The sequence below is a fragment of the Cyrtonyx montezumae genome, unplaced genomic scaffold (genome assembly GCF_038088225.1).
Source record: "Cyrtonyx montezumae isolate F1298 unplaced genomic scaffold, pur_monq_1.0 scaffold_31, whole genome shotgun sequence".
Lineage (NCBI taxonomy): Eukaryota > Metazoa > Chordata > Aves > Galliformes > Odontophoridae > Cyrtonyx > Cyrtonyx montezumae.
This window is the reverse complement of record NW_027072036.1, coordinates 2,531,219-2,556,199: the sequence shown is the minus strand read 5'-3', so window position 1 is coordinate 2,556,199 and position 24,981 is coordinate 2,531,219. Positions and strand designations below refer to the sequence as shown.

General features: G+C 62.1%; 3 protein-coding genes across 3 annotated transcripts; all 3 read left to right on the top strand.

Moving 5' to 3' along the window:
* The first annotated feature begins 1,534 nt into the window (after positions 1–1,534).
* Positions 1,535–2,995, top strand: LOC136053669 (peptide methionine sulfoxide reductase MsrA-like). Its single transcript, XM_065744538.1, has 6 exons — positions 1,535–1,613; positions 1,716–1,784; positions 1,883–2,002; positions 2,157–2,261; positions 2,457–2,563; positions 2,775–2,995. Exons 1-6 carry the CDS (start codon positions 1,541–1,543, stop codon positions 2,931–2,933), a joined length of 633 nt encoding a protein of 210 aa, XP_065600610.1. The 5' UTR covers positions 1,535–1,540; the 3' UTR covers positions 2,934–2,995.
* A 6,794-nt stretch (positions 2,996–9,789) lies between these two features.
* Positions 9,790–11,085, top strand: ID3 (inhibitor of DNA binding 3). Its single transcript, XM_065744591.1, has 3 exons — positions 9,790–10,217; positions 10,326–10,397; positions 10,582–11,085. Exons 1-2 carry the CDS (start codon positions 9,897–9,899, stop codon positions 10,380–10,382), a joined length of 378 nt encoding a protein of 125 aa, XP_065600663.1. The 5' UTR covers positions 9,790–9,896; the 3' UTR covers positions 10,383–10,397; positions 10,582–11,085.
* A 6,015-nt stretch (positions 11,086–17,100) lies between these two features.
* Positions 17,101–22,990, top strand: E2F2 (E2F transcription factor 2). Its single transcript, XM_065744598.1, is given in 7 exon segments — positions 17,101–17,307; positions 17,309–17,360; positions 20,706–20,793; positions 21,101–21,320; positions 21,408–21,566; positions 21,735–21,849; positions 22,091–22,990. Coding segments are annotated over 7 exon segments (1,305 nt in total). The 5' UTR covers positions 17,101–17,107; the 3' UTR covers positions 22,562–22,990.
* The last annotated feature ends 1,991 nt before the right edge of the window (positions 22,991–24,981 follow it).

The following is a 24,981-nucleotide window of genomic DNA, read 5'->3' as shown; positions in this document are numbered from 1 at the left end:
TTTCAGTATCTTAAAAAAAAAAAAAAAAAGACTGAGAAAATCGTGGTTTAAAATTCAAAGAGGAAAAAAAAAAAAAGGCATTGGAATTTCGTAAGACATAGGACTAAAAAAAAAGAAATGAGAGAAAATACAGGGAAAAAAAAGAAAAACCAGTGGAAAAAAAAGAAGTCCCTTCTAGGTTAGAGCATAGCTGGAACTGTCCCCTTCCTTTTTGGCTTTGGTTGTGATTTCAGAGCGTACGCTTCGGTTTTGGTTGGGCTTTTTTTTGGTCTTTTTACTCCGTTTTCCTTCGGACTTAAAGGTCCATAAGTGGCACCTGTGCCTGTTCTGTTCTTGTTGTTTTAATTCCCTCTGTCGTTTTTTTTTTTGCCTCCTCCCCTGGTTTTGACATTTGCACTTGGAGCCCGGAGCTGTCGCATCCACTGCCCAAAGTGGAGTTCTTCTGTTATCCCCCCCTCCCAGCACCCTGGCCTGGAAGGAGGAAGAGCTCTGGGAGCACCCAGCAGACGTTGCCCACGAGGTTGTGTTGGTTTTTCTCCGGCCCTTTTGTTACTCAGAAGTACTCAGAGTCCTAAGAGACGACGTTCTGTTACGTGACGTGGCTCTCAGATGAGGTTGGTTTGATTTGAAAACCCCCGTTTTGTTGACAGGGAGGAGAAAAGAAAAAGAAAAAAAAAAAGGAAAAAAAAAAAAAAGAAAATATTGTAAAATGTGTAGTGAACATGTTCCTTCAGTTTCTTGTTAAGCCAATGAGGAATGGGCGTTGCCTTTCTTTTCACCATTAATCACTTCTCAGTAATAAACGTGAGATCCTGTTGAGCATCACTGTCTCTGCTGCTCCCTGTGCCCCTCCTGCAGAAGTGCAGCCCCGAGTGTGGCACTGAGGGCCCCTCCCTGTGAGCTGCAGTGCCATCCATCCCTGTTTCGGGGTTGGGGGGGGAGAGCTGTGCTCGGTTTCCCTGCAGTCGCAGTGGGGATCTGCATTGTTTGTCACTGCAAAGAGCCAAAGTGGGGTGCTCAGCGTTGCTGCCCTGCTCCCAAAGCTCAGAGCTGGGGGGGGCTCCCGTGCACTGCTGTGTGCGGCTGTGCAGTGCTCTGCAGGGCTGCGTGGGGTTGTGCATTGCTGTGCATGCGTGATTGTGCAGTGCCCTCCGGGCCTCTCCCAGCTGCTTTGGGGCTGTGGATTGGGGTCCCCTCTGCGTCCTGTCACCCTCCTTCCCATGAGCTCTGCCCCTACCTTGGGGGGGGACCAGGGGTGTCAGTGAGCCCTGGGTGTGACCCCTTACCATGGGGCTGCTTCCTGCTGTCCCCTGGTGACCCCGGGGCGCGTTAACAGTTGACAGAGGGGACGGTTTGGGTCCGCTGCCCCACGCGGCGCTCTGTGCTGTCTGCAGGGGTTGTGCAACAGCCGCTGTGCTGCATCCGCTGCCCCGAACCGGGCACGGAAACGCTGCTCCTGCTCTGCCCGCAGCGCTCCCGGTGCCAGGGCTCAGCCCAGTCCAAAGTCACAGTGGTGGCACCACGCAGCTGTGGGGGGGCCATGCCGGCTCCCCAGGTGCTCCCCAGCCCCAGCGAGGCTCTGCTGGGCAGAGCAGAGCGGCTGCAGGTGGCAGGTACCTGGGGGTCCTGACCCCCCTATCCCAGATCCAAATCCCAGGGGGAGGGGATGTGACCTCTCTGGGGGCACCCTTCCCCCTCCCCCCCCCCCCCTGCAGCCACCCACGCCGTCACCGGGAACCCCACGCTGCCCCCGTTTCCCCCTGAGATGCAGACAGCGATTTTCGGTGAGTGCTGCCCCCAGCCCCAAACCGGGGGAGAGGGTGGGGGTCCCCATGTCCTGTATAGGGTCCCCCTACTGCCTTCCTTCCCTCCCGCCCCCCAGGTATGGGGTGCTTCTGGGGAGCAGAGCGGCTCTTCTGGGAGATGCTGGGGGTCTTCTCCACCCAGGTGGGGTACGCGGGGGGCTTCACCCCCAACCCCACCTACGAGGAGGTGCGCACAGGTACTGTGGGGCTCTGCTGTCACCTTGGGTGCACCCCCGTTCAGGGTGCAGGGTTTGGGTGGGCAGAGGTGCTCTGGGTGGGGGGGGAGAGGGGGGGTCTTTGTCCCCAGGAGGGAGGGACCGGGGGATGGAGGGCACTGGAGTGTCCCTGCAGGACGGACGGGGCACGCCGAGGTGGTGCGGGTGGTGTTCGACCCCCACAGGATCAGCTATGAGGAACTGCTGAGGGCCTTCTGGGAGAACCACGACCCCACACAGGGTATGGGGGGAGAGGGGGGTGGGGTGGGATGGGATGGGGGGTCAACCCCATCCCTCCGTACTCACCGTGGGGGGCCCTCATAAACCCGTGTAGCAGCTGCCCCTTTCCCCGTGCCTCAGTTTCCCCATCCCACCCTCCATGGGCCGAGGCCCCGTGGTTTCTGTCGGGGTCATTGGTGCCCCATAACCCCCCCAGGGATGCAGCAGTACGAGGACGTGGGCACCCAGTACCGCTCCATCATCCTCACGCTGAGCCCCCAGCAGCAGGAGGCCACGCTCCGCAGCAGGGATGCTTACCAGCGGGTATGTGGGGCCGTGGGGACCCCCCCTTGGGGACACCAGACCCCCCCTTGGGGGCAGCAGGACCCCTCTTGGTGACATTGGGGCCCCTCTTTGGGGACGCATGCCGCCATCCTGTCTTGAGTGTGGGGCAATGCCACGCTATAGGGTGGTGGGATGGGGGGGGGTCTGTCCCGGTGTCCCCCAACTTGTCCTCACCGTGGGGCTGTGCCAGGAGCTGAGGCTGCGGCACCGAGGGGACATCACCACCGCAATCGAGCTGGCAGGTGACTTCTACTACGCCGAGGAGTGGCACCAGCAGTACCTGCACAAAGTGCCTGGGGGGTACTGCGGCCTGAAGGGCACCGGGGTCCCCTGCCCCATCGCACCATGAGACCACCGTGCGTCCCCACAGTGACCCCCCACATTCCGTGTTGGGAGATTAAAGCTGTGTCCCCTCCATCACTCGGTCCCGTGCTGTCCCATGTGTGCCTGGCGGCGAGGGGACAGTGCCGGGGGGTCCGCGTCTCTGGGTCTGAGGTTTGGGGGTTCGTGGCCATAGGATTGGGGCTGGGGGTCGGGGTTCGTGGGGTTGGGTTCCGTGGGGCGGTGCAGTTCCGATGTTCCCCACCAGAGGGCAGCACCTGCGCGGCTTCGGAGCGGGTGGGCTGCGGGGTCCACGCGGTCCACGCACACGGGGGGGAGGGGGGGTGGCGGAAACGGTAGCACCTCTTGTTTAGAAAGTGAAGTTCTCGGGTCAGAGGAGAACGAACAAAAAACAAAATAAGAGAGGAGAGAAAGCGAGGGCAGGATGGCATCCGGCACCCGCACCTGGCCCGCAGCTGTGGCACCGCGTGTGTGCATCAGAGCCGAGCTGCGGGGGGGGGACAGGGATGGGGATGGGGACGGGAGAAGGGGAAGGGATGGGAACAAGAATGGGATGGGGACAGAATGGGGACAGGGATAGGGATGGGGAAAGGGATGGGAATCGGGACAAAACGGGGATAGGGATGGGGATGGGAACAGGGGTGAGGATGATGGGGACAGGGGACCTTCATCCTGTGTGAGCCCCCAGCTCGTGGCGGCGTTTGGCACTCGGGGTGGAGTGCTCAGATGTGAGGATCTCTGTCCCCATCTGTGGGGGTCAGGGGGATGGGGGAAAAGAGACCCACCCCCCCCACCCCACTGCCCCTCACCCCACTGCCCCTCACCTGGCACTGCTGGGCCGGATGGAAACTCTGCGTCAGAGGAAGTGAGGAGGGGGGACAAACCCAGTGCCCCCCCATCCCTGCACCCTCAGCCCCCGTCACCCCCCCCCACACACACACCCTTCGCTGCCCATCGCATCCGCGCTGAGTCCCCCATCCCCGTCTCAGTTTCCCCACTCGAAGTTGGGGGGTGATGGGGTGTGGGGGGCGGGTGCTCGCAGCTCGGGGAGGGGCCGGCAGCGTTATTTATACCGAGAGGAGATGCGAAGGGGCTGAACGAAATAACAATTCAGGTTCGAAAAGAGCCGAAAACCGCACGACGGGAAACCCAAATTGTACAAATGCAGATGCGAGTGGAAAATGCTCCGCGCCGGGCGCGCTGCCTTTCACCTTCGCTAAAAATAAAGCTGCCTCATTAGGGCCGATGGGGCCGCGATAACGCTGTGCCTTCGCCCCATCTTTTTCCATGGGACGCGGCTTTCCGGGGTGGGGGAGGGCAGGGGGGAAGGGCTCGGCCATTTTTGGGGTGGATTTGGGTGATTTGAGGCTGATGGAGGGGTGAGGTTGGAGATGGGGATGGTGTGGGGTGCTGCCCCAGTGCAGGGGTTGGGGTGACGTTGGGTGGGCAGCGTGGGCCTAAAGGGGGGGGGGGGTGGGGTGGGTGAGTTTTAAAGGTGTCTGTGGGTGGAACGAGGCAAAGCCACATCCTGCGGCGGTGTGGGATCTGGGGGGAGGAAGGTGGGAGCTGAGTGTGGTAGGGGTATGGGGGGGTACAAGCAGACATTCCCACCCCCCCCCCCCACAGAGCTGCCCACCTCCTTATCATGCCCATCCGCCTGCCTCAGTTTCCCCACTTTGAGCTGTGGTGCCCCACGTGCATGGGGAGGGCGGGGGTGGTTGTGGGGCAGGCGGTGCCCACCCCTCCCCCCCTCTCCTCCTCGGGAGGATATCGTGGGAGGAGGGTGGCAGCCAGGCCCGTGAGTCACCCATGTCCTCACCACACCTGCAGACCCCACTGTGCACACCTGCACCCCCCCAGCTCTGCCCCCCACCTCCCCCCCACTGCTGCAATGGGGAATGATGGGCAGGAGGAAAAAGGAAGAGAGATCCATGGGATGCAGGTGAGGGGAGAGGGGATATGGCCCCAAGGGGTGGTGGATGTGGTCCGAGGATGCACTGAGATGGGGATATCAGTCCCTGAGTTGGGGGGGCTCTGTTTTGAGGGTGTGACCCCCATGTGTTTGTGAGGCTGCATCGGGGTGGGTTGGGTGGCACAGAGCGTGCTGGGCCCCATTGAGAGCAGTTCCAGCCCCGCTGTGGCACTGGGGAGCCCCAAAACAGAGGAGGAGGGGGGGGGGGGCAATAAAACACCCCAGGGGATGCAGATGGGAGGCGGGAAGGCTGCAGCTGGGTCAGGCTCAGGGTGGGCATCTTGGGAGGGGAAGCGGGACCCCGGGGGGCTCCGGCTGGCCTTGGGGGGGGCCGTGAGAACAGTGGCCAGGGCTGGGGGGTTGGGGGGGGGGGGAAGCGCAGGAAGCGGCTGTTGGGGGGGGGGACTGCTCCCGGCTCCCCCAGATGTGCCCGTGAGATAGGGAGGCAGGAAGCAGCTGCGGGGAATCCCGGCGCTGGGAACGGCTGCTGAGGCCCTGCAGGGCTGTGAGAGCCCCCCCCGGAGAACCTCCCCCCCCACCCGCCCCCCAGGCCCGATGCAATGCAGGGGGGGTTGCATGGACAAGGCTGGCTCATGCAGAGCGCCGGGGAGAGCCTGTGCTCCCCTCCCTGCCCTTAAAGTTGACGCATCCCTGTGTTCACTCTGAACCCTAATGATGGTGCGGAGCTGCGTGCACCAGCTTGGACTTTCCTTGGGGAGGAGAGCCCCCAATTTTTAGGCACCATTGTCCCAGGGAAACAGAGATGGAAGAGTTCCCCCAGTCCCATCCCTGCGGTTTTCCCTCCTGGATGAGTTTTCCTCAGTTTCCCTTGAGCTGGGGAAAATGGGGTGGATCCCTCCTGCCCGTACTGCAGGGAAACTTCCACCCCCCAAAAATAATGGGGTGTCCAGCATTGGAATAGTTTAAGGGGGAAGTGATGCACAGCTTGGGGAGGAGGAGCAAACCACTGCTTTCTAAGAGGGTTTTGGTACTGGAAGAGGTGGATTTGACCCCTACGTGTTCACACTGCTGAGCTCAGGTCACTGCTCAGGGCTGAGCCTCTCCCAGATGAGGTTGGAAAGGTTCCCTCTGGGATTTGGGGCTGCCCAGTGGGAGGGCAAGAAGAGCTGTGGGTGCTGCATGGGATCCCAAATGTCCTGAGGGAGCCCCCCTCCCCCCCAGCTTGAGAACCTCCATGGTCTCCATGAGCACCCCCCCCCCCCCTCCAGCATCACCACAGTTCACTATGGGGGAGGTTGGGGAAACTGAGGCATGGGGGGGCTCTGCCTGGCTGTGGGAGGGAATGCTCCAACACGGGGGGGGGGGGGGCTGGGGGCTAATCCCCTGCACAAACAGTGCTCGGGGCAGCTATACATTCCCCAGGCCGGACCCGTCTCCCAGTGATGGGGCTGGGGCACTTGCTGCCCATTTTGGGGTGCTGGGGAGCCCATCCCAGAGCCCAACCCCAATGGGAACTCTCAGGAATTGGGGCATCTGGAGCCCAGTGCCTCGGGGAGCAGTGTGGTTACCAAACCTCACCGGCGTGGCACCGGGTTGGGTGCAGCCCTGGGGACAAGGTGGGACGGAGATTGCGGAGGTTAAGAAGTGAAAATCCTTTTTTCCCCTTTAGCGTCTATTTGCATTTCTCCTCCAACCTTCTCCATGGCTGCAGCAGCCCGGGGTGGAGGACACGAGCTCAGATCAGCTCAAAGCAACCCCAAAACTCAAAGGATGGAGGGATGGATGGGTGGGGAGACGAACAGAGGGATGGAGGGAGGGATGGAGGGATGGGCAGCGGTTGCTTTGGGTGCTGCTGGCTGCGTCCCCTCCAGCCCCTACCCATGAATTAGGGCTGGTTACAAAGGGCCTCCAACGATCACAGGGAAATGGGATTTATGCCCCATCCTTGTCCTGAAAGTGGATCCAGATGACCACTGGGGAAGAGCTGCTCTTCCCTTTGTAGCTCGCTTGGGTGCTTGCCACATCTCTGTCCCTCCCCTCTCCCATCCAAATCGCTTCCCCGGACGGAGCCGGGGCTCCCAGGCAGCTCCGGCTTCCAGAGCTTAAATTCCCCCAACAGCTCCAGCGCTGCCCCCGACCTCGGGAACGCCGGGGTCTCACCCCCCTCCCCCCCCGGACCCCACATCCCTCCATTTCCACCCCGCTCTGTGTCCTCCTCCTCCTGCCACCTGCGTGGGCTTATTTTGGGAGAAATCATCGTCATCGGTATCGTAAATAATAACAGCAGAAGGCGATGAGGGGGGGGGGGGGGGGGGGGGGGAGGGGGTACGGGCGTCCCCTGCAAAGCTCCCGGAGCACGGGACGGCTGCGGGGCTGAACGTGGAGGCGTTGTATGGGATTAACGAGGTGTCCCGCGCCGGGAATGGGGGACAGCGGGGAAAGGTGGTGTGTGGGGGGGAGGGGGGACACACATCGGCGCCCCCCAGCTCTGCTCCGGGTTCACATTGGGATGGTGAGGGGGGGGGGGGGGGGGTGTTAACCCTGCTCCCTGCCACACTCTGTGCTTCCAACTCGATTTTTTTCCCCTTTTAATAAAACACACAGTGTGGGCCCTTTTCAACATGAAATCATTGCACTCTGGAGCATTCCCGCTCCCTTCCCCACCCCCCCCCCATCCACACACACACACACACACACACACACACACACACACACACACACACACACTTCTCCCTCCTCCGCGCCAAGAATTCCTCCTTCCATCCATCCAAAGCAACGCAGGCCTGGGGGTCGCAAACGCACACGCGGGGGACACCAACACCCCCAACACATATCCAACCCCACCCCCCAAAAACAAAACAACCCCAAAACACCCCGACCTCAACCCAACCCAACCACCTTCCCAGCCCCCCCCCCTCCCCCCCCCCCCCACCCCAAAGCCCCCTGCTCTTTGGGGGGCCCATCGGACGAAGGAAACGTCCCCGCGCTGCCGGCTCGCTCGCACGCTCCGTGGCCATGGCGCGGGGAGGTTGCCTTGGCCACGCATCCCTATGTGAATGCATGACGTGCACAGGGCTGGCGCCAGGCTGTCTGGGGCCGGGAGTTAGATCAACACAGCTGGAGGGCCCGGGACACAGCTGGGCAAAGGCAGCGGGTCCCACCGCCCCGCTCGGGCCTGTGGGAACGGCCGCCAACAAAACCCCCTGCAAACAAAAGCATCTCCCCCCCCCCACACACACACACTCTCCGGTTCTGCCCTTTCAGCCCGGTGGGAAACGGGGGTGTCACCTCCCCCCCCCCCCAAACCACCAGCATCACACACACCCCCATATGGGAACAGAGTGCAGACCCCACAGCTGCCCTCCCCACTCCCCTCCCCACTCTGTTTCCCCCCCCCCCCCCCCGGGGAAGGGTTTGGGGCATTTCAGCTTTCAGTTTGATTTGATTGCATTCCGTTTTATTCTTCTTTCTTTTTTCTTTTTCTTTCTGGTGGGGGTTATCTCGTGGTTCCTACATTCCTCCCCCCCCCCCCCACCCCGAACCCCCCCCACACCCCCCAAGCACATTCAATAGGGATTTAGAGGGGTGGGGGCTGCTTGCCCCTGTGCACCCAGAGGTGATTTCCCAGGCGGGGGGGGGGGAGATGGGGAAAAATTAAAAAGTATAAAAAAGTGTCGTGTCCCCTCCTTCCCCCCCTCCCCACCTCCCCGCACCCCCAAACCTGCATTGCCCCCCCCACCCCAGACCTGCTCTGAGGGGTTTGGAGAACAGAGGATTGGAAGGAGGGAAACAAAACCCCGCTGTCCTGGGATTGGGGCAGCTCCGGAACAAATTGTTGCTGCTTTTTTTTTTTGGGGGGGTGGGGTGGGTAGTGATTTGCGATTTGCTCCAGGTGTTGTCCCCCCCCCCCCCCTCCCAGTATTATCTGGGACCCAGGGTGTCTTTTTCCCAGGCACCCAAAGCCTACGAAAGTTCCCCAAACTCCCCATGGAGGCCGTGGGGGGGGGAACACATCACCCCTCACTTTCACAGCGATCCACAGTGCGGCTGTCAAAGGGATCTCCCCCCCCCCCCCCTCCGGAGCCCTCCCAAGTGCCACCCGCTGCGGGGACACGCGTGGGGTCCGCCCCCCCCCCCTCCCCCCATAGCCGCGCACCTTCGGACTTTTGGGTTCGGGGGGTGGGGGGGGGTCGTCCTGCTGAAATCAGCCCCGTGCCCATAAATCTCGGCTCTCCCCCCCCCCCCCCGGAGAAATCCCTCCCGCCTGCTCGCAGGAGCGCCGTCGCTGACCTAAATCTGGTTTCTCCATCGTAACCTCAGCTTTACCGCAATTAATTTTTTTCTTCTGGTCACAAGATAATTCCTGACGCCAGAAAGTCTGGAGGTCATATGAGAAGCGAATTGAGGAACAGGGCGGCACTAATTTCCTACGAGAAAGGGGGGGGGGGAAACACATCGCCCTCCCCAAAAGCGGGGGGCAAAGCCCTCTGCTGTAAAGGAGGGGGGTACAGCTGGGGGGGGGGGGGGCAGGGGTCTGCGGTGTTGGTGACCCCCTCCCATGGGAGGATGGTTTTGGGGCGCTGCCCCAGGGCGATGCTGTGGGGTGGGATGGGATCAGCGCGGCTATGTCCCCTTGTCCCCATGGGGCCACCAAGGGTCACCGTGGGGGGGAGGGGGGAGCGGGAGGGGGGGGAGCGTAGTTCCTTTCGCTGCGTTTACATGAATGGGCGGAGCATGGCGGCTCGTTTAAATAAAGAGGCGTGGTTACGCGCGTTTTGCATAAAAGAGGCGTGGTTAACGCTCGTTTGCATACGAAGTGGGCGTGGCCCGCAGGGCGGCCTATATAGAGGGCAGCGCTGGGCCGCCCCATCCCCAGTGCGCCAGCGAGATCCGTGTGTTCCCAGTTAGAGGGGCCGGTGCAACTGGGAACGGAGGAGCCGGGAGCGAAGGTCCGAGGGAGGGGTGAAGCTCCGAGGGGTGAACTCGGTGGTCACACGCTCGGCCCCCTCAGGCTCAACCTCCAGTTCCCCCCCCACCATGAAAGCCATCAGCCCGGTGCGGTCGGTCAGGAGCTGCTACGAGGCCGTGTGCTGCCTCTCGGAGCAGAGTTTGGCCATCGCCCGCAGCAGCAACAACAAGAGCCCGGCTCTGGAGGAGCCCATGAACCTGCTGTACGACATGAACGACTGCTACTCCAAATTGCGGGAGTTGGTGCCGGGCATCCCGCAGGGCACTAAGCTGAGCCAGGTGGAGATCCTCCAGCACGTCATCGATTATATCTTCGACCTGCAGATCGTGCTGGAAGAGGGGGCCAAGGGACGCGACCCCTCCTCGGAGGCCACCCTGCTGTCCCTTAAGGTACGGGGGTTTTCTTAATAAGGGGGGGGGTGGTTTTGTGGGGGTTCGGGTGGGACAGGGCTGGCTGCGTGCTGGCGGTGGCCCTGACCCTGTGCCCGCTTTCCGCAGGCGGCCGAGCTGGCCTCGGAGCTCTGCTCCAAAGACGAGAGAAGTTTGTGTCACTAACGCCTCCTCCATCAGGTGAGTGTCCCATCCCCCCTCCCCCCCTACGGGGACCCCTCAGCGCGACACCGCCGTACCCCAAACTCATCCCGTACCGCTCCCCCCTCCCCTTTGGCACCGCTGTACCCCAAACCCGCACCGCTCCCCCTTCCCCCCCCAATTGTCGAGTTCTCTCTATAATCGCTCTTTTCTTCTTTCCCAGTGCCAATTAGCAAACACGCACCGACCGTCGGTTCCCGATTCGTTATCAGCCGGAGGTAACGAGCCGCCTCCTGCACGGCGCCGGGCGGCTGCGGCCCCCCCACCCCGGCCCTCTTTCCCTCCCCCGTGCTGTGCTATGGGACTGCGGACCCCCTCCCCCGTGCTGTGCTATGGGGCTGCACCCACCTCCCTTCATCTCGGGGGCTCCTTCAATGCCCGACAGCACCAGAAATCGGAAGAGATGCGGCTGCTGACCCCCACCCGGAGCTGCCTCCTTCCGCCCCCCCACCCGGAGCTGCCCCCGCTGCGACTTTTGGAGCGGCTCTCGCCGAATCCCGGCTTTACTTTAGGACTTTCTTTTCTTTAGGACTTTTTCAACCCGCTGATAAACGAGACACTTTCTTCGATAGAATGGTGAAGATGCGGTTGTCTGTATATTTTTGGATTATAGTGAGCGAGTCCTTTGTAAAAGTGTTTAATGGGGCTGGGAGGGGGGCGGGGGGGGATATGGGGGGGGTGTTGAGGGAGGGGTGATTGTGGGAGGGGTCCTCGGATGCGAACCAAACTCTGGGGCCACGGCCTCGTGTATTGTGGAGCTCTATACTAGAGTATAACGTTTGTACCTTTTGTGCAGGAAGGTGAATTTCTGCGGACATGCCTTGTACTTGCTTTATAAACTTTTTATAAAAGTTACCGTTTTTATGTAATAAACGCTGTCTCGGTGCCTGTGCTTTTCCCCCATCCCCTTCTTGGCCAAACCCCACTGCCACAGGATCATAACTTCTAGGGTTACGTTAGGAATCTCATTAATTGTTTAATAGCTTTGAAATGTCAGCTCAGGTATGGGAGGAATTAACCCCCGGCTGCTGTCTCCCAGCAGAGGTGTCTGCCAGCTATTTTGGGTGCTGCTCTCCTTATCTGATATGGAAGCTGTGGAGGTTCCCCCCCCCAAGCATTGCTGAGCCCTGAGGAGCAGTAGAGGGGGGGGCTTTTATGGGAGGATCAGTGTCGCTGCATCTCCCTGCTGGGGTATTCTGGGGATGCTGCTCTGCAGCGGGGGGGGGCTGTGTGACACCCTCTGAAGGAAGGGATGCAGCTGCTTCTGATTAAGACCGCTCAGAGCTGTGCTGGGGGGGGGAAGCTGGGGGTGCCCCACATCTGTCCTGGTCCCTGAGGACGTGATGGGGGATGCTTGGAGCTGAAATGCCTCCACTCCCCGGATTAATTCCCTCCAGCCTTTCCCCCCCCCACCCCGGAGCAGATGTGACCCAAGCCTGGGGCTGGCTCAGCTGTGGGGTGGCTGCAGCACAGCTGGGCTCAATCCTAAATCCTGCTCTCTTGGGAGGGCTCGAGCCCTGCTGCCTAAATTCCCTCCCCCCCCCCCTCGGCAATGTCATCCTCTGCTCCTGGGAACGGAGCTGGCGTTCTCTCGGTGGCACTGGGACGGCCTCGTGGCCGGTGGCCTCCAGGTGAGCTGGAGTGAGGAAGAGGAGGAGGAAGGCACAGGGGCTGGGGGAAGCGAAGAGCTCTTCCCCGCGAGTTTTCTGTCCCTCAACAGCATCTCACTCCCGGCAGCCATGGGTGGGGTGATGCAGGGTGAGATGGGGTGACACCGAGCTGCGGGTGTCCCGCTGAAAACCGCTGCTGGGAACCGGGCCGGCCTCGTGCTGACGGCTAAATATAGGCTCCAGCCATCCCCGCTCGCTTCGGGCTGGGAGGAAAAGCCTGGGGGGGGAGGGGGGGGTATCCCTGTGGTCCCCACTGGCACTGGTGTGGTTGGGCTGGTTGGGAGAAGCATGCTGGAAAAGGGATGGGGATGGCTCTCACACACAGCCCTGGGAGGTATTGGTGTGCCCCAGAGCTCTGTGTGTGTGTGTGTCGGGGGGGGGGGGGGGGGGGGTCGGGGACACCCCTCTGCCCCATGTCCCCGTGGCTGCAGGCACAGCGGGACCTCATTTCTGATCGCGCAGCTGCTGCTTTCCATGGAAAAGCATCATTTTAAACCTTTTCTTCAATAAAATGCTAAAAATAGCCCCCCCCCTCCCCCCCCCCCCCATACACAAACACCCCCTCCAAAAACCCGCGGGTGCTGCGACCGACGCGCTCTGCTTTCATCTCGGGGAGTCGGGGATAGAGCGGATGGGAACGGAGCAAAGAAAAAAACAAAAAAAAAAACAAAAAAAGGGGGGGGGGGGATGGTGTTGGGGGGGGGGGGACTCTGGGAACGCGGCCCCGAGCGGTGCCGTGGCCGGGCCGGCTCCTGGCAGCCTGCAGTCTGATGCAATCGGCGGCGGTTCCCCACCTGTATTTGCCATTGTGTGCCCGGAGCTGTTTGCAGGTGTTTGCTGGCGCCGCGCTGTCTGAGCCGCACTTCCCTCCTCCTCCTCCCTCTGCCGGCCCGGCCAAGGCCTCCCGGCCCGCAGCCAGCCAGCCCCGCCGCGCTGCACACGCGTGGCCTCGTGAGAGAGGCTGCACACGCGTGGGTTTGCACGTGGGGTTGCGTGGGGGCTCGCGTTTAAATGCAGTCGGGGTTTTTTTTTTTGTTCCGTGCGGGCTCACACTCACACACACACACACACTCACACACACACACACACACACACACACACACACACACACACACGCACACACGCATCCAGCAGGGGCAGCCAGAAGCACTCGGGGCCGCTGCTGTGTTTTGGGCCCCAGCTCTGCCCCACAGTTGCCCCTCCTTTCCTCCATCCCGAGACCACCACCACAGGGACCCCACGTGCAGCCCCAACATTTGCAGAGATCGTAGGGAAGCAAAGGCTGGAGCGGAGGAAGGAAGGTTTGTTACTGCTAATTAATGGGGTTAATTGCACGTGGAGCTTTGTGGTGGGCTCAGGCTCCCTTGGTCACCCAGGGAAACCCAAACTGCTTCCCCCCCCACTGTGATTGTCCCAGGGGGTGGGAGCCATGCGGGGACCTGCAGGACATGGGGAGCACTCGGTGAGGAGGGATGGGGGGGGAAGGAGGGGGGGGACAGACACAAAGTGGTTTGTGTCCCCAAGCTCCTCCCCCATGCCTCAGTTTCTCCATCTGCATGAAGGAAGCTCCAGGAAGCAAACTGGGGCTGATGAGGGATGCTGCTGGGATAACTGGGAGTGCTCCCGGTGACACTGGAGCAGTGCAGCTCTGGAAGTGCTGCCACCTATCACACATCCCCTGTCTTTTTCCACTAGCGTCCCTCTGGTTTCAAACTGGAGCCTGACCAGTTTGAGGGACCGAATCCACATTAACCCCTTCACCTCCGTGATGCTGTTCTGCCTCTTCCCCCTCCCATGCTTCTTTCTTCCGAGGGACACCACGCGTTGTGCTGCTCAGAACACTGGGGTCACGCAGCACAGCACCCAGCAGAGCCCACCATGGCTTCTCGGACGAGCAGCAGGAGGGGGAGGGGCTCACCCTCACCTGGGCTGGGGGTGGGTGACTTGAGCAGGGCCGCCGCCTGTCCCCACTGCACACACTGCCGATTGGGTTGGGTGTGGGGCCATGTCTGCAGCCCATTGGATGTTGGGACACCCCTAGACCCCCTGCCATACCCACCCCCTCCTCCCCCCCTCCCTTCCCCTCCAGGACCCCTGGGACGACTGGGACTGGGAATACATAAATACATAAATGCAAAATAAGCCTGGACTGTTTCCTTAAGCACCCCAGCATCAAGTTCGCCATGTGTGTACTTGTCACCATCAACGTGGGGATGGTATTGCTCAACGTCACGAAGCCCATGGAGACAGTGAGCCCCACCACTCTCCCTCACCTTCACCTTTTCCCCATCCCTTTTGGGGCCATGAAACCCCATAGCACCATTTGCAGGAGTAGCATTGCCCCAACAAGCCCTGTGTTCCCATCGGGGCAAGGAGGCTGTGCATATCAGCTGCTGCAAAACCCATCAGGTGTTCTGGTTTGCGCTCATGGGGACCCGGCTGCTGCCCAGGGGTGGTGGCCACATGTCCCTTGGTCTTACCCTGTGCTCCACTGGCACGGAGGTTTCTGGTTGTACTGGAAGGTGAGTGCTGTGGTGAGCCTGTGTCCCTCTATCCTTCCACGTGTGCGCCCCCTGTCCTTGCACCTCTCTGACTGCCTCCTCGTGTCTCTGCAAGTCCCTGAGACCCTTAGTCCCCCCAGCCCCCTGTGTCCCTCCATCCCTGTGTCTCTGTGTCCCTTCATCCATCCCTGCGTCACTACATCTTTGGTTCTTCCATCTCTCTGCCTTTTCATCCCAAAATTATTGTGTCCCTTCAAGGCTCTGCATCCGTGTCCCTCCATCCCTTCGTCCTTCCATCTGTACCACTGCATCCCTGTATCCCTCAGTCCTTCCATCCCTGTGTCCTTCATCCCTCTGTCGATGTCTCCCTGCATCCCTGTGTCTCCCATCCCTCTGCCCTTCCATCCCCATGTCCCTGCTTCCTTGTGCCCTTCAGTCCTTGTCTCTGTCCTTTCATCCCTCTGTCAGTGTCCCTGCAAGCCTGTCTGCCTCCCTCTGTCCCTCCATCCCTCTGTCCTTCCATCCCTGTATCCTGCATCCTCGTGTCCCTCTGTCCTTCCATCTCTCTGTCCTTTCTGCAGTCCTGTGTCCTTCCACCCCTCTGTTCTTCCATCTCCGTGTCCCTCTGTCCCTCCGTCCTTCCGTCCCTGTGTCCGCCCGTCCCTGCCCGTTCCCCCGCAGCTCCGGATCAGTTCGCGGCCCTCTGCTGCCGTCTCCAGGGCAGAGGAGGAAGAGCCGCCCTCATGCCGGGTTTAGGTTTTGGATGGTGCTGCGCGTGGAGCCCGGAGCTGCGCTGGGAGATCCCCGTGGACCCCACTCGGGATATTCTGTGGTTCTTTGGTGACCCTCACTTGGGGTCTCTGTGGACACAGTGGCACTCAGCCCCCTCCTCACCCCATAGCACCGCCGGAACATCTTCCACTTCTTCCTGGTGGCCTTCCTCGTGCTGATGGTATCATCTTCATCACCTCTCTGTTGGCCATGATGATGCATTTCCTAAATTAACAATTGAAGGTGAGAAGGAGCAGGAGCCCGGCCTGGCGCTGAGCTGGGATTAAAGGCCAGGAGTGGGGGGTTCCCCTGTGGGGTGCAGAGTTGGGGGCACAGCCTGCCACCCCCAGCCCTCCCCGCAGCCCCCATCCCAATGGCTGAGACCCCCCCAGAACGGCCCCTATTTGGCTGAAGGGGAGGCAGCAGTTGCCGTCTCCCCCCGGGGGGGCGGTGGAGGTCTGGGTGAGCTGAGCTGCCAAGCCGTGCCGTGCTGCTGGCAGAGGGTCGCGGTGTCCCACCGCGCTGGCAGCTTGGTGGCTTTGTGTTCTGCCCCAGAGTCCCAGCGCTGCTAGAGACAAACGTCTGCTCCGGGTCGGAGGGCAGAATTTTGGGTATCCCCCTGAGCTGAGCTCCCCGCTGTCCCAGGGGCTGCGGTGCTGATAGGTGACTGTGTCCGTGGGTCCGATTCATTTGCAAGAAAGACCTTTGGTGGGCGTGAATGATACCGCCCAAATCCTGAGCTTCCCCAGCGTGGAAGTGGGGTCCAGAGATGAGAAGGGTGGTGGTGATGAGAAGGGGGAGGAGGAGGAAGAAGAAGAGGAGGAGAACGTATTCCCTGGAAGGAATCTAGTTGCTGAGTGAGCTCAGGATTAAACTGTGCGTCAATCTGGGGTAAAACTACCGGGGTTTGGGATCTTGGGGTCAGATCTGATGCTGGGTTCCCCTCGGGCTCCTGCCCAGCACAGAGCATCAGCTCCTCCTGATCCCTGCGTGCACCGGGCTCCAGGCGCAGGACCCCAGTATGGTTTTCTCCGCAGAAGATGCTGGGTGTGGGGCGGGAGGGGGGTGCGCGGACCCCGGATAGGAGCTGCGGGGGGGAGGGAAGGGGGGTCCTTAAAGCAAAGGAAAAAAAGATAATCCAGCCGCGGTTCCGACCCCCGATCCCCGCCTCGGAACCCGAGCAGGCGGTGCTAACGAGCCCCCGCCCCTGATTTGCATACGACGTGTCCCAACCCCTCCCTCTCTGCGCGGCCCCTTTAAGGCCCCCCCCCCTCCCGGCGCCGCGGGCTGCCGGAGGCGGGGCGCTGACAGCGGCAGCCAATCAGCGCGCGGCATTTTCCGCGGGAGATCCGAATTTCGCGGCACGGCGTTTGGCGCTTAATGGGAATAATAATAATAATTAAAAAAAAAAGCAAAGGAAAAGGACAAGGGGGGGGGGGGCACCGAGCCGCGCCGTCCCCGGGGCCGCTGCCGTTACTCCGGGCCCTACCGGCCCCATCCGGGCCGAGCGCGGGCGATTTTGGGGCAGAACGCGCCTTTTCCGTCCGGTCCTGCCGCCGGCCCCCCCGCCCCGCCTCTCTCCCTTTTGACTTTCCGGGCTGCTCTCGCTTCTCTCCCAGCGGCCCCCCCAGCCCCAAAATGCCACCGGGGAGGTTGTGACCCCCACCCTCCCCAGCAGTGCTTCGTTCCCACCCCTCCCCCCCCCCCCCTCTTCCCCGTGGGCCGGGCTCTGGGCACGCACCTCGTCATGCTGCGGCTGCCCCGGGGGCTGTCCCCCGCTGCGGGGGGGGGCACGGTCCTCCTGCCCCCTGCTCCCCTCCACCGCCCTCCGAAGAAAGCGGCGATGGGGTCGGCGGAGCTTGGGGGATCTGCGGCTTTGGGCAGCCCCCCTGTGCCCAGCTCCTGCTGCAGCCGCCTGTACCCCCCCCGGCCCTATGCCACCCCGCAGGGACCCCCCCCAGCTCAGGACGCTCCGATCGGCCTCGGCGGGACGGCTGCCGGTAAGGTGCCCCCCCCCCTCCGAACCCTCATCCCCTCTTGCGGCTTTTGGGGGGTTTGGGAGGGGTCTGTGGGGCCGTGCATGGAGGGGAGCATGGGGGGAGGGCAGGCCGTGCAGCCCCCTCAGATGGGGAGTGTTTCGGGGTGTGCACCCCCCCGGGGGTCCCCTCGCAATGGTGGGTGGGGGGTGGGTGCGGCTGGAAATCAGAAGTGGCCGCGAAATGGTGCGGGTGTTGCTCAACTTCCCCCCCCCTCCCTTCCCGGCTTCCTCTTTACGCCTTTATCTGCCCTTTTCTCTCTCCTCCTGTGCCCCCAAACCCCCCCGAGCCCCCCCACTCGGTAAAGAAAAGCACCCCTTTGGGTGCACCCCCACCCCCTCCCCCCATGGGATGAGGGACCCTGAACGCTGGGAGTGGGGAGCTGTGCTGGCTGGAGGTATAGGGGCGTTCTGGGGCGGGGGGGGGGGGTTGCTGGTGACAGCTGTGTCACCGCGTCCCCGAGCTCCGGGCCGTGCTGTCAGCCCTGTGCCCCATATCGGGGTGGGTGCTCTCGGGGGCCCCGCTGGCAGCTGGGGTTGGCATTTAATCCCGTCGGTCCCCGGGCACTCATCCAGCGCTCTCTGTGTGCCTCTGTTCTCCTGGAGCCATCCCAGGCCCCGCTGCTGCCGTCGGCTTTGGGGTCGGTATTCACCCCCCTCCTGCGGGTGCTGCTGCTCTGTGCCAGCTGGGGAGGAGGCGGGGGGGGGGGGGCTGAAGATGGGGGGGGGGGGGTTCCTCTTCCCGCTGTGCTGTGCACGGCCCCATCCCGGGGCCCTCCCCTCCCTTTGTTTGCAAACAGCACAGGATGGTGAGAGGCACACGGTGCTCCCCCATCCCAAAAGACACCCCCAAGTCCCACAGGCACGGTGCATGCAGCCCCATTTCCACGCGCTGCTGCAGAGCTTGGGGGGCTCGTGTCCCGTCACCCACACCGTGCCCCATAGGCAGGAGGTGCTCAGCGTGCTCCCATCTCTTGCACGGCGGCTTGGGTGACACTTTGGGGTCTATAGGGTCTCTATAGGGGAGGGTGGCTCCCCTCTGCAGGGGGTCCTGGTTTCCCCTCCCCCTCTGTGCTGGGAAAAGGGGGTTCAGAGTCCATTGAGCTTTCGGTGCCGCCCGTGCAAAGAGCAAATGGGGGTGGGGGGGGAGGCAGTCCTGGGGCCCTTTCCCTGCTGGGGGGCGGGGAGCTCCCAGCTTTGTACTGGGAGCAGTTTGGGGACCCCATCACTGAGGGATCCTGGGACTGTCTTTTCTCTCTCAGGTCTGTGTGAGACGTGGGGCTTCCAGAGGGGACCCCAAATACTCCTATAGCTGGGGGCACTGACCCAGTGTCACCCCAGCACTGCATCCCTGGCACACACAGAAAACCCACGTCCCAGTATGGTGCCAGGATCCCGGGGTGCAGCTCCCCCCACCCCACCAGCCCCACGTTCCCACGCCCCCGGGAGCACCGGGGGTCGGGGGGGGGCTGGGCTGGGCCGGGGGGAGGTACAGGGTTGGCGGTGCCGGGCAGGGCCCGGGCAAGCCCGGGGAAGGCAGGAGGTGTTGGAACGCAGCGCAGGCAGGAGGAGCACCCACAGCCCCCGGGGGGGTTGCTGTGATGTTGAGCTGGGTGTTGGGTGCAGCCCTGGCAGGAGGAGCTGGCGGGGGGCCCGGCCCCCTCCCCGACATCTCGCCCCCACACTGGGCTCCGGATGGAGCTCCTTTTCTCAGCCCCAGCATTGGGGTGTAGATATAATCCCCTCCCCAAACCCCTCCCTGGCAGCAGTGGGTGGTGTAAAGGGCATTCAGCCCCCGGGGGGGGGGGGGGGGGGTGCAGGGTTTTGTTGGCTGCTTTGCTTCATCCTGTACCCCCCCACTCCCCCCCCGGCTCTCTCCCCACTGTGCTCAGCTCAGCTGTCGTGTGCTTAATCCTGCCCGGCCTGGGGGGGAGCAGCTGGGATGCAGGAGAGACCCCCTTGTCCATTGTCCTTCATGGCCGTGTCCCTCGTACATAACGGGGAGCAGCAGATCCCCATTGCTTCCCCATCCATAGCCCCCCCCCCCCACCCCCCAGGCTGCCTCTCTTTGTTGCTGGAGAGGGAACGGGGAGCCCTGGGTGGCTCCGTGCCTCAGTTTCCCATTGCTTGGGGAGATGGTGACAGTGACACATGGGTGGCCCCCGCTGGGAGTGTCTGCAGTAGGATGGCCCAGGATATGCCCCCCCCCCACCTCCCAAATCTCTGGCATATGCTTGGGGTCTGATGTGGGGCAGGTGTTTCCCATGCACCCAGTGTTAACCGTTGGGGGGGGGGGGGGGGGGGCAGAGCGGGGGTGGTGATGGGGAAAACCTGCTTGGGGGAGGGAGGGGAGGGAGCGAGTGAATTCCCACAGGAGTCAGGACCAACCTGGCTCCCTGGGGGGGCCGGAAAACAGCCCCCAGCACTCTCCCGCCGGCCCCCTCGGGTGGGCACGGTGCCGAGCAGCCCAACCCCTCCCCGCAATGCTGGGTGAGCTCTGAGCAGGAGCTGTGCCGAGCTGCTGTGGGACCCTGCTGCCATGAGGGACGTGCTGGGGGGGGGCCCTATGGGACAGGGAACAGGTACTGGGGCGGGGGGGGGGGGGACAGGGTGAAGGGGTGGTGCTGGGGGGCTGCTTTGTGCTGCTGGGATAAATTACTTCCCCCCCCCCCCAACAAATTGTCTTGCTTGTGGTTAGGAATGTAAGGGGGGGTACAGCTGTAGGGAGGGGGGTGGTTTGTTGGCACCCCCAACTTCTCTCTGCATCTTTCCACTCTGCCCCTTCCAACCTATTCTGGGGGTCTCTCATCCCCACATGGTGCCGGGGGTGGTGTTTCAAGGAGGTGTCCCCTCTCCAATGACCTCGGTGGTGGGGCTGAGGTCGGGGGGGGCTGCCCTGGGGGGACCCGGTGGGACTGTGAAGGGGTAGAAGGTGGCAAGGACCTGGCCTTGCTGTCCCATTTTGGGAACCCCCTGTTCCCACAGTTCAGCCCCACAGAGCCTTGCCAGCAGCTGAGGGTGAGGGGAAATCCCTGTGGCTTCCCCGTGTGGGCACCAGGGCTGGAACAGTGGGCAGGAAGCAACTGGGGGGGCTGGGATCCCCCCATTTCCCCTACAGCCCACCCCACCACAAACACAGCAGTGTCACTGTGGGAACCTTTCTCAATAAAGCCCCAAAAGTGGTTTTGCTGTCAGGCGAGCATCTCCCAGCCTGCACCCCGGGACCCTGCAGTGCCCCTTTTTGGGGGGGAGGGGAGGGGGGGGGTCGCCTTGGGGCTGTCTCCATGCGGGATGCTCTCTCTGTCTCCAGGCCAAGCGCAAATTGGACCTGGAGGGCCCCGAGCTCCGCACGCCCAAGGGGAAGGGCAGGACGCTGGCACAGGTCCCCAGCCCCAGGAGTAAGTCTGAAACATCGGAAGGGGATGGGAGGGGTGTGGGGTTGGGGGGGGGGGATGGAGCCCCTCCAGCACTGCTCGAGGTGACCCCTGGGAGCAGTGCAGCTCCGTGCACCGTTTCAGTTCACTGCATGGGCACAGAACTCCCCGAGGTGGGGGTGGGGGGAGGTGGGGTATTTCTGTGTCATTTCTCCACCAGCGGAGCGATTGCGCTGGGTTCGGTGGTCCCAGCATCCCACGCTAAGGAGACATTTTGGGGGTGGGACCCCCCCCCCCCCCCCCCCCCCCCACCCCCCCCCCCTCCCTGCAGCCCCCAAATCCCCGGGTGAGAAGACTCGCTACGACACCTCGCTGGGGCTGCTGACCAAGAAGTTCACCCTCCTGCTGAGCGAATCCCCCGACGGCGTGCTGGACCTGAACCGTGCCGCCGAGCTCCTGGAGGTGCAGAAACGCCGCATCTACGACATCACCAACGTCCTCGAGGGCATCCAGCTCATCCGCAAGAAATCCAAGAACCACATCCAGTGGATGTAGGCGGCGCTGGGGAGCCGGGGGAGGGGATGGTGGGGGTGGCTGGAGGGGGTGCGGGGTGCTCAGGGAGCTGTCTCCGCTCGCAGGGGGACGGGGATCTTCGAGGATGCTGCGGTGGCAGCCAGGCAGCAGGTGCTGCGTGGGGAGCTGGCCGAGCTGGGCAGGGCAGAGAGGGCTCTGGATCAGATCCTGCACGAGTGCAGCCTGCAGCTGCGGCAGCTGACTGAGGACGGAGCCAACCAGAGATATCCTTTCGCTCAGGGAGATGGGGCTGGGGGAGGGGGGGGGGGTTCGTGTACCTTTCTGGGTTCCCCCTCTCGGCCTCCCTGGGTGGGTGTCTGTGAGGTTGATGTTTGGGTGGGGGATTGAGCTGTGCTGCTCGTGGCCTTGCATTTCCCTATACGTGGTCCCACGCTGGCATACGTCACCTACCAGGACCTCCGTGCCATCAGCAGCTTCCAGGAGCAGACAGTGATCGCTGTGAAAGCCCCCCCAGAGACACGGCTGGAGGTGCCCGACCTCAGCGAGGTGTGTGTGGGGTCAGGAAATGGGGCTGGTGCCATACCGCCCCGACCCTGGTGTCCCGTGGGTGCTGCTGTATCGCCCTGAGCAGTGTTGGGGTGTCTCTGTGGGGTTTGGGGTTGGGTGGTGCCGAGTGGGGGCCCGGGGATGGACTCAGTGAACCACGGGAGTCCTTTCCAAGTGAGGATGGTCTGTGGGGTTTGGGGGGTGCTCCAGGCACCTGCTGAGCCCCGCTCTGCCCACCCAGGACAACCTTCAGCTGCACCTGAAGAGCACCAATGGCCCCATCGAGGTGTACCTGTGCCCGGAGGAGATCCCAGAGGACAGCCCTACCAAGGACCATGACGTCCCCTCCAGCACCATGGTGCGGGACAGCAGCACCCACCCCTCCTTTCAGAACAGCCCGGAACCCCCCAGATCCCAACAGCTGCCCGATGGTCACCGTGCCCCATCCTTATCCCCATCCCCGCCCCTCTCCAGCCCCACAGAGCCCCACTCACTGCTGGAGGTGAGCCCAGGGCTGCTGGGCTCCCCCCATCACCTCCTGCAGCAGACAGAGGACCAGCTGCCCTGTGCCCCTTCCTACCTGGACTCGGTGCCTTTCATCCCCTTCTCCCCCCCCCTGGAGCAGGACGAGTACCTCTGGGGGCTGGAGGGTGGTGAGGGGGTCAGCGATCTCTTTGAGGCGTACGACCTGGGCGAGCTGCTGAAGGACTGAGCTCCATCTGCTCCCCACTGCTCCATCCTTGTCCCCACAGCTGGGGAGGGGGGCACAGTGCCCCTGGGTGGGTTTGCTGGGGGTTTGGGGGGGGGGGTCTCCTTCACCCCCACTGCCCTGCAGGCTGCTGGCAGACCTTTGGGTGCATGGGTACCCCAGGCCTTTGGGTTTATGGGGTTGGGGGCCCCATCTAGGGGTAATGGGGCCCCTGCCAGAAGGAGCTGTGTTGGGTGTGGGGAAGGGGTCACGTTTTGGGGGCACATCAGTTGCTCCCCAGTTAAAGTGGTGCTTTGGGGTGGTGTGGGTGCTCGTTTGGAACGAGGTGCCACCGAGCTGGTGCTCCCTCTGCTATCGCTGAAATATCCATAAGGAATAATGAGCTCAGATGGAAGCGACTTTTCTTCAAGAAGGGGGGGATGCTCAGCTTGGAGGGGGGGGCACTACGCCTGCAGCCTCTTAAAACAGAGCCATGGGCAAAGGAGCATCCATGTGCCTGTGCCCTAATGGTGCTGGGAGGAATCGACACTGGGGCTTAATGGGACAGAGGGGTGGCAGCTGGTACCTGCGGGGGGGGGGAAGGGGGGGCAGGAGCAGCACGGGACAGATTAGCTTAACCCAAATTGCATTGCTTTCCCATCCTCACTGTGGAGGCTTCACTGGGCCCTGCATGGGGCTGTGCAGAGGTTTTCCTCTGGATGGCCGAGTACAGCCATGTGGGTTTTCTCCATCCCAGTGATGCGGGGTCAGTGTGGCCCCCACCAGCACAAAGGATGCACCCCGGGGAAGTCCTCCCCACCCTCCTCCTCCTCTCCCACCCTTTCCCTGGGAACGTGTGGTGGGCTTCTACTCCCACCATCACAAAATTTCTATTAATTATTGCACTGTATTTATATGGGACCCTCCCCCCCCCGACACCGTGCGGTCGAGGGTTTGGGATTCAGTTTTTAATGGAGTGTATTTAAGTTGTCCTTTTTGGGTTTGCTCTGCTGCAGTTTGGTTGGGAAGTGGTGCGGGTGTGAATGTCGTGGCACTTGGTGTTCTCTGCCTGGGAGGGGGATGAAATAAAACTTCTGAGTCAGCAAAATACCGGTGCTGTTCACGGTGTGTTTTATTCTGGGGGGGAGGGGGGGGAAGGCATTGGGTTTACTCCTCTTTTTTTTTTTTTTGGTGAGGTTTTCCAGCAGGTCCTGGAGCTGGGGAGGGGGGGGATGATGGCCAGCGGTACCCAGGGATGTCCAGAGATACTCAGTGATGTTGGGTGGTACCCAGTGGTGTCTGCTGATGTCTGGTGCTGCTGAAAATCTGCTGCACACAATGATATCCAGTGATGCTCAACATCTGGTGGTACCTAATGACGTTGGGTGGTACCCAGTGACGTCCAGTGATGCTCATTGTCTGGGGATATCCAGTGGCACCCAGTGATGTCTGCTGGTATGCGGAGCCGCAGCACACGTGGGGGTTGCATTGCTCATCTGATGGGATCTGTCATCGTGGGGGAGAAAGAAGAGGAGGAGGAGGCGAGTTGGGTGAGCGGCACAGAGCGCTCTGCCCACGCCCCGTCCCCATTCCCGAGGGTCCCCGTGTCCCCACGCTGGGCAGTCCCCGTGCTGGCCGGGAGGTGGCAGGGCCACCCCAGGATAGGGATGCTGCTCTTGGGGGGCCAAACTCCCTCCTTGCCCTAAGGATACCCGTGTCTGGTGAGGGATTCCCAGCCAGGACCCATCAGCAGCCACCAAATTTCTTCCCCACTGGGTCCAAAACCTCTGAACTCTTTGCCTGCCAGACCCCTGCTGAGGGAAACGTTACCCCACGAGCACTGAGCTGCTGGGGACAGCCCTGCCGGTGCCAAGATCTGCAGCAGAGCTGGACTGAGTGTTTGCAGAACACTTCAGGTGCAAGAAGTAAAAGGAGCAGCGGGGTTGCAGGTTTAGGGGCTGCACGATTTGGGGTGCTGAATGGGGCTCAGAGTAACTTGGGAAGAGAAGGGAAGAAAGTGGGTGAGGGTCCGACCCCCACACTGTACCCCAGGGAAAGGGGTTCCTGCAGAGCAGCCTCGTGCTTTCCTCGTTCCTGGAAAACCAGAGGCCGTGGGCTTTTGGCCCTTGCAGCACATTGCCAGGAGAAGAGAACCCCAACCCCAGAAGCTGAGCAGTGGAGGATGTGGGGAATGTCCCTTAGTGGGTCCCCCCAGCCCCCCTCCCTCCTTTTCCTTATTTCTCAGCAGATTCTCCTTCCTCTTCCCCCCCCATGTAGTTGTCATTCCCACTCTTCCTTCGTTCTCCCTTCTCCATGGGATTTTTTTGGAGCAAAGCCACTGCAGGACATGGGGCAGGGTTCAGCCCTCGGGGGAGGGGGGGGGTTGCTCAATGTGCCCCCTGCTCCAGGGCCAAGCAGGAGAGGGCAGAATGGGGACAGCAGAG